Source organism: Harpegnathos saltator, unplaced genomic scaffold, assembly GCF_003227715.2.
Source record: "Harpegnathos saltator strain DR-91 unplaced genomic scaffold, Hsal_v8.6 scaffold39, whole genome shotgun sequence".
Lineage (NCBI taxonomy): Eukaryota > Metazoa > Arthropoda > Insecta > Hymenoptera > Formicidae > Harpegnathos > Harpegnathos saltator.
Window position 1 is genome coordinate 1,083,190 of NW_020230194.1, and position 8,287 is coordinate 1,091,476.

The 8,287-nt window shown below is 43.3% G+C and overlaps 1 protein-coding gene across 2 annotated transcripts; it reads right to left on the reverse strand.

Moving 5' to 3' along the window:
- Nucleotides 1-1,607: 1,607 nt before the first annotated feature.
- LOC105191640 (uncharacterized) lies at nt 1,608-7,869 on the reverse strand. 2 transcript variants are annotated; one of them, XM_019845301.2, is made up of 6 exons: nt 7,244-7,869; nt 7,015-7,183; nt 4,678-5,108; nt 3,415-3,822; nt 2,666-3,082; nt 1,608-2,330 (listed from the first exon to the last, which is right to left on the reverse strand). In XM_019845301.2, the coding sequence occupies exons 2-6, from the start codon at nt 7,159-7,161 to the stop codon at nt 1,781-1,783; spliced, it is 1,953 nt and encodes a 650-aa protein (XP_019700860.2). In that variant the 5' UTR covers nt 7,162-7,183; nt 7,244-7,869; the 3' UTR covers nt 1,608-1,780. The 2 variants fall into 2 exon arrangements, with proteins under 2 accessions (XP_019700860.2, XP_025156706.1); XM_025300921.1 differs by having other exon boundaries at nt 7,015-7,191.
- Nucleotides 7,870-8,287: the final 418 nt, after the last annotated feature.

The window sequence follows — 8,287 nt, forward strand, 5'->3', positions numbered from 1 at the left end:
GTGCTATAATTGTAATATAGAAAATGCCGTGCTGTGTTAGACAGCGCTGCGGCTTGAGACGTGAGCGATGCGGGAGCTCGTGAAATTTTCAAGGCTCGCCGAAATCGGGACGTTTCCAGACCTTCCCTTGTAAGAAGGGACAATCCAGTCTCTTTGACGGCGCGGCGTATTGTTGTCCTCGCGAGCGTCATCGCTCGATGTAAACAAGACTTCCCTTTCAATCTGCCATCCAGCGCGTCGAGGTACAGTTGGTAGGTCAGACCGCGGATCTTGGGTCTTGCTAGTGGATTGTGAAATTTCGCGGACTTCCGTCGTCAAGCCGGTGAAGCAACGCGACGGTTTGTAAAGTACGACGGTGTTCTTGTAAGTAATCGTAGGTGTACTAACCGCGAGATTGTATATTTTTTAAGTCAAATGACAACGTTGTTATTGGAGGATAAGTCGCGCGCGATTCCTGTGTTGTAATATAATATAGTATTTAGGACAAAATAAAAAATTGTACATTTTTCATCGTATTCACAGACGGCGACAGTGTATGTATTTGTGAGGGTCTGTGTAATCTAAAACTTGGTCTTTCGTTCGGAGATTTTTTTTCTATATAAAAGTGACATCGAATAGAGATTTGTTCAACGAATCGTTCAGGTAAGTATACGTGCCAATGAAAATTACCGTTAGAATTGCTACTTGTTTTCCCCTTTCTTCCGAGACTTTGGACGATTTTAAGCTTTTTCAAGATTTGCGCTTAAGAACTTAAGATCACGCGCGAAGAACTTGCGCGAACATTTTTCTTCTCGATCGCATCAATTGCTGACAGGACTTTATAGTTATCTCGATAATCGTGTTTCATGTACACGGTATATCCGGTGGCCTATGAGGCAATCGACAAAGAATCTTCAAAAAACAACGGACGCCTTTCTCGATTGCTCGAACAAGACGGATCTCAGAATACCTTCGACGGAAATGTCAAGGCGAGGAAGCAGTTCGGATTGGACATGCGAGTTGATTGTAATCGCGGTATTGAGATTTTTGACCGATTACATGGAGAGACGCTGACATCATTCTTTTCTTCAAAAATGTTTAACGTGATAGACACGAGCCGGCTAATTAATTAATCCTGCTAATTAATTAAAAAAAGACGCCTCGCTTGTTATTACCCGCGAGACCGATCTAAATCTCCATATCTTCTTGTGGGTTCGTCCTTGTCGAGGAATTTCATTGCGTGTCAATGACTTTTAATCTTCTTCGCGCGCGAAATATTCCCCAGATCATTGAATTACATCAATCTTGATCTTCGAAAGCGGATGCGTTACGTATTCTGGTTCGTTTTCGTCGATTGAACCTTAAATCTTTGCGAGTTAGAATATAAATTTGCACTAAAATTTAATCGCCCATGGTAGAAATGGAAATCAGTTAATTATGTTCAGTTATGTCAAACAATTGAAATCACTCTTTATTCGATATTAATTTTGACCATTCCAGTCAATCAAAGTTCCAATCGATTAATATCCAATATTGATTTTAACGTCGTTTCAGATATTTAGAGAAATGATCGAGTTTTCGCGTGGTTCCCAGTTTGTTATACAAACTGAGATTTCTTTCTTCCGTATACGTCTTTCTTCTCACGTCGAACTTTCCAATGAAGAGATCCTGAAGTCAGGAAGTTTAGTTTGAATTACGACAGAGAGAAGAGTTAGAAAAATATATTTCGGCCAACAATATACAACAATAATATTCGACTGTTCTCTCAAAAAATGATCGGATGATTTCGGCATCTTCTAGTTTAAATCATACTGCCCACCCAATCGGAGCGTAGAAGACCGTCACTGAAGCGTTGAAATCCTTCGACAGTATCGACATCCTTCGAAAGGTCAGCGCTTTTGTTCGCGCTGGTTTTCGGATCGTCGATCGCCGTCGCGTTGTCGCAATTCGCACAGTCGTTCTTCACGAATTTCATTGTTTTTTGTAAATCGACCTCGAATTTCTTTGTGCTGGTATAGTCTTCGTCGACGTTTAATTTATGATTCGAAGGCACGGTGACGTTTTCTTCGACGCGACCACCCTCGCTACTCGGATCTGGGTAGGTTTCTGAATCCTTATTTATTTCGAGGTCTCCATCCTTTTCGTCCTTATCATCCAGGTTAATCTCGTGGTACCGTGTTAAAGGTAAGTTTGTTGTCTCTGGATTTTCGTTCTCTTCGAACTTGGACTGCTCGATTGCGGAATGATCAGTCAGGTGTTTGGCGATCGACTCCAATGGTGACATTATCTTCTCCGCGAATTCTTGCCGCTCCTTAAGTCCCATCGATTCCGATTTGTGGATGATGTCGTGTCTGAAAACATAATCAAAGAAAGTCAATCAGTTTCCAATGGGTTCTTCAATTTTTCAAAGATCGAGTGTAAAATAATAACAAAAATTATATTGTTAAAATTGAATTACTACATTACACAATAATTACATATTTATTTAATTCTAAATTCTTATTTAATTAATTAATTAAATTTAATTCAACTTAATTTAATTACTTAATTCAACTATATTTTTAATAAGATTTATTATTAAATTAGAATAAACAATTGCTTTCAAAGAGTTATATATTCACATAAGCAAATATTTAATAATATCGACTGAATATCTTTTATTTTTAGAAATTTTTTCTCAATGTACCTGTTAAGCTTATTCTTCCTTCGAGGATACAGATTCAAGTGAAATATCATCTGCTGCCTTTCCTCTTCCTCCGGCAAAGTCGTAGGACTCGGCATAGCTACGAGAGGAACGGGTGGTTGCGGAGACGACCCATATAGTTTTGGTCCCCGGGTAAACTGGAGAGGTCTCCTAGAGTCGTAATCGTCCGCGGGCCGTGACCACGTCGGCTTCTTGTTCTGCTCCATGATATCGGTGATGGGATAAATGTCGAGCATCACGCTGAACGGCTTCGGCTTTCTGTTCTTCCCCAAGGTGTTCGTCGAGTACGCGCCGGCGTTCTCGTATTGCGGCTCCATTCCGATCGGCTTGTTGAACAAGGGTCGAGAATACAGGGAGTCGTAGTAAGGGTTGTATCGATGTATTCCGGTCGGCGAGAACCTGAAGTAGGATTATTCGGTTACCGGCAGACTCGAACGTATTCTTCCGTGGTTCGGTTTTTCTGTGAAAATTAACTGCAAGAGCCAACGCAAGATTTCCTTCGCGAAATCGCCACACACAGTCGTGAAAATAAAATAATTCTGTCCTAGAATGTAGCTATTCGTATCATCAGATTTGAAAAATGTCACTGGATCCTTTTCCTCTGGATCGACGTGAAACTTAATAAAACGCAAGATTTCCGTGATCTCGACTGTACGCGGATATATTCGCTTTCGTAATAATAGCCGTGTCCGCTTCTGATGCAAATGAGTGTGAATAATTCAGTTACGAACCTCACATTAGACGGGGCCAACAGATTGACGTCAGCCGGGTGTTTCGGTTTGTACTGGTAGAAAGGATCGTTATGGTAGGTGACAGGATACGGAGACGCCACGTCCTCCTCGGACTTGTCGCTGCCGGACATCATCTCCCCTATGCCAGGAAATAGGTCGTACTTCTTCGGGTTCACGTAGACGCCGGTGAACTTGATGCCGCGATTCGGCGGCATCTCGGCGTCGTTGGTCAGGTATTTGATGATGTCTTGTATGTTCCTCGACGACTGCGGGTATCGGTATTGCGACAGCTGCGGGTACCTCGGCCGTTTGAAGGATGACGGGTGCGGCGTTTTGAATTCCCAGTGAAACGGTGTCGGCCGAGCCTCTCCCGTGTTGATGTCCCCCTCCGGATCAGGATAGTTGTATCTGTCATAATTTTATTAATAATGCTACCCGATAATAAACAGTATTCTTTGGTAATCATTTAACAATTAACAATAGTAGCACCTCATTAGCTAGAAGAAATATATAATAATAATATATAATGTACTGTAATTGTATATGATACACCATAATTGGTCGATTTGACGGTCGATTATAATGGGCTAACAAGTTTTTCTCACGTATTATCCGATAAAATAGTTCTTTCATGTGCACGTAAATCATAATTATTATTAAACTATGCGCAAACGTGCACGGAGCTCAGAGAGCTCGATTTTCTTCCTAATAACGTATATTATTATCGCATGCGTGACATATACATACAGTCACACCGGCGCGCACACACACATACACACACACACACACACACACACACACACACACACACACACACACGTGTATATTTTTACTCCTCAATTACTGAGAATGGAAGGGTGAAACGTGAACGCGGCGAAAGACGTCCTGTGCAATGTGCAGCAATGTTTTAACAAATAGACTTAGCGCGCGCAACGACGCATCGTTACCCAACGTAGAAAGCGTCTCTCGTAATCTCGGAAGAATGTCAATGATATTCGTCTCCGATTTCGGATTATTAATGATGATAGAATCCGCGTGTGGACCCGCCGATTTAGCAGCGCGACATTTGCGCGAGGTGTGCCGTTACTATTTCCACTGCACCGCGCAAAGGTCGTAAGAGATCGCGCCGAATCGGTGCTCATAAATCTCTCGCGTCTCGCTGAAATCAAAAGTTTTCGGCCCGTAATGCCTGTGATAAATGGCGATCGGAGAAATCGCCGTCGGGATAATCGCCGTTATCGATCACGACCGCGATCTATGTACCTCTGTCTCATGCGGTAACCGATCGCGTGGTTATCGAGCAGTTGCTTGGCCTCGGACCCTTCATTCTCCTTGTCCTCCTCCACGGACTTCAGCACCCTCTTCCGCTGCTTGAAGTTGTGCAAATTCTGCGCCCGGGACTCCAACTCGCCCGATCTCATGATGCGAGACTCGGGCAGCGTCAGGTCGATCGTTCCGTTCCGTTGCGCCGGACTTTCGTGCTCCGCGTTGTCTGAAGCGCGACTTTTCACCGCGGGAATGTCCGTCTGATTGACGATAGCCTGCGGCAGAATCGTGCTGAAGTTGACTGACTTCTTCGATAAATTTGGCGACTTCTTCAGGGCATTCTGCAGGATGTATATGTGCTTCGTCTCTTGGTTGACTTTGCTGTTCGCCGACATGGCCGACGTGAAGTCGTACATGAATATCGCCACCTGCAAAAGTAAACGAATTTCAGATCTGTGTCACAAATTTTTGATCAGAATTTTGATCACAATTTTTTTCAGAAATTTTTGTGAAGATGAAAGATTTAGCAAAAGTGAATACAGTACAAGAGTTTTATTATTATTACGATACAGTACTTGCGACATATTTCTTTCGATGCAAACACGAAGAATTCCAAATATTTTGCATAACTTTTGAAAAATACACAAAGGGGCTTTCAAGAAGCACCATTGCGCCCTCGTGGCTCTCGATTGCGTTTCTCTCGGGTTCTCTTTATATATTTTTCTAAGACCGTGTAAGATATCTGAAATCTTTTCATTTTAATTTTCACCGGGAAAACCTTCAAAGGATTATAACGAATATAACGAAATGGAGATCGCGCTATTTCTCTGAAAGACGATGCCGCTTCTTCAAGAAATTCTTCCGATCTGCGCTAGATCCTCGATGCGATGAATGAATGCGGGCGTTCACGATGTTTATCGAACGTCCGAAGTAACGAAGTCGCAATTAACCCTGTTTCGAGATAGCGACCGAGAGAGTTAATCCGTGCCGAAACACAGTTAACGCCCCATATGTAGCACGCAGAAATCTTTGACGCTTGGCTCGTCATGCATGGAAGGGATACTCGAGGATTCCCGGTGAAAATACGATTCCTGACACGAGTACATACACACACATATACTTACACGTATACGTGCAGACGGCACGCGGCCGTCGTCGCTATTAATCATCGGAGAAAACGTGCGAGCAGCAATTACACCCATTGTTCCTCACGCGTGGAAGAAACTCGCGAAAATCTCGCGCCGCCGTTTGATTGTTATGCGTTCCGAGCTGCGCGTACGGCAGGATACGAAAGCCCGAGTATCACCGTGCGCGGACGTTTTGTCGTGCAAGGTCATTGTCCGTGCGCAGCGAAAGGCGCGGTGGACGTATCTCGGCAAATAAAAAGCGAAACGCGAATAACTGCTGAACGATATCGCTGTTGCGTCACTCGCGATGCGTTCTCGTAATAGCGGGTGAGTGCAAAAGTTTCGATAGGTTCTCCAACGATGTTTCGTACAAGTTTTACGGCGCAGCGCTTGCGAATATGTAGATGCATCATCTACCAAAGATAGTAGAATGACAATGAACATTGCTTGGCCATGAATGAACAAATGTTTTACTCGGTCCATTTTTCTACCACGAGATTCGTCGAAACTTCCCGGTGTCTTCATCGCGTCTCAGAAGCGACTTCTCAATGAGGCGATTATTTATGTAGTGCGGAATCATTGATCTGCCCTAGAACAGGTGTAATCGAAAACGTGCACGTGTGCTCGTCTCACAGAAAGTAAGATATCAATCTTTAAGGCACGTGAAGAGACATTTAATTGGACGTAATTATCAAGTTACTTGGAAGAACGTGAGATGTCACGCGTAATTTCTAAATTAATCGTCGGTAAACTATTATTCTCGAGTTGAGGTAATTACCGCGGTAGCTTTCCGATGTCACCTCTGTTAAACGAGTTGGAGAATGGCGATAAGTCAAAGTAAAATTGAACGAATAAACGTGTAAAGTTACGAGGACGTTAAAAGAAAAAAACTGAGCTCTCTCTTTAATACTAAAAAAAGTAAATCACTTTCTTAATACTTTATTAAAGACTTGAGTAGCGGTCACAGCTTTGACGGGCAATCGAAATTAATTAACTCGTTTTTATCAATTCACAATTAATTAACTTACTAGGTAGGAAAATTGAAAAATATGATTTGGAGCAAGAAATCGCGATTTGAAAAATCCTCCCGCTGCACCCTCCGTTCCTCGATTATCCAATATGATTGAGCGAAATAAACGAATAAATCCAGCTCTGCTGCAAATCGATCAGCCGACTCGCTCATACATCGACTCTCTCAATCACTCACCAGGATCACCGTTACCACCACCATAACGCCGATCACAAACTTCCTCACGATTAGGCCGTAGCGATTCCTATTGTACCGATCACTGCGATCCGAGTAGAGGCCCAGTTCTGACGTACTTATAGCGGACCTCCTGCCGGTCTCAAGCATCGCCTTCCTCGAGGTCTGGCGGCTGTCATCCTTTACGATTACACATTGGCGATATTGGATATTCTTATTCAAAGTAGCTTACCGTTGACATGCTCGTCGACTCGTTTTCACCTCGCCATTGCCGAATCGTCCGATATGAATCGTCCGATATGAATCGCGGATGAGCGACGAGGACTTCCGGCAGTAACGAGTGTTGCGAAAGACGAAAAAGGGAGATCTCGTCTGGGTCGACCCGGTCTCTCTTTCTTTCTTTCGACGCAGAGCACACGACGTTGCTCTTTCGACGTTTCCCGCGCGACTAACGATCGCGCATTTCTCGGCACGCTATTTTCACTACGGCTGGAAGATCCTATCAAGAGCGCAAGGAGATTTCCTTTGTTCGTGGGGGAGGCTCATTACGCCGGTGTGGAAGGCAGACAGTTATGGGCTACTTCCTTCGACGGCAAAGCCGGCCACCACCGCTAGCTCGCGCACGACACGCGAGGAAAAGCCTCACCTCAGCCTCGCTACGCTACCGTTTCGGTGGCTGATCCGCTAAACACGCACGCCGACGCTCCATTTTTGTCGACTCGTGTAAAAGTGAGCGACGCGCACCTTGTCGCGAATCTCTGCACACGTATGCGAAGCGATGAAAAGCAGTCGGATGTTTGAAACCAAATGCTCGAGATAATAACGCTGAAGCTTTAGCTCTACAGAGCTCGTCACAAGGATCAACCGTAGAGTACATCGTGAACTATGAAGGAGAATTAACATTGTCCCTTGTAAGTTCTTCTCGGTGAACCGATCCATCGAAATATTAAAGTAAAAGTACCAATGTTGGGACCACGTATCTAACCGCGGATACTTTTATCATTTCGCTCTTTAAATTTAAATATTTTAACATACATTATATATTTATCGTATGGTATATTATTTATCGTATGGTAAAAGTACAAATAAAAGATAAATAAAATAAAAATAAAATGCTTATCAAATGTGGATATATGAATATTTCAATTTTCAACGTAGAATATATGTATATTTTATATCGAAAGCTTAGATACTCAAACTTTAAAAGCTAATGCGATAAGAATGTAGAATTGGGTCGGCATGTTTCGGCATTGGTACTTTTACCTTATCTCTCGTA

What these genes read in the sequence shown, in the direction of transcription:
- LOC105191640 (XM_025300921.1), bottom strand. An exon ending in TGGTGGTAACGGTGATCCTG is followed by an intron (nt 5,109 to 7,014) that starts GTGAGTGATTGA and finishes TTACTTTTGCAG; the next exon opens with GTGGCGATATTCATGTACGA. An exon ending in TTGGCCCCGTCTAATGTGAG is followed by an intron (nt 3,083 to 3,414) that starts GTTCGTAACTGA and finishes ATCCTACTTCAG; the next exon opens with GTTCTCGCCGACCGGAATAC.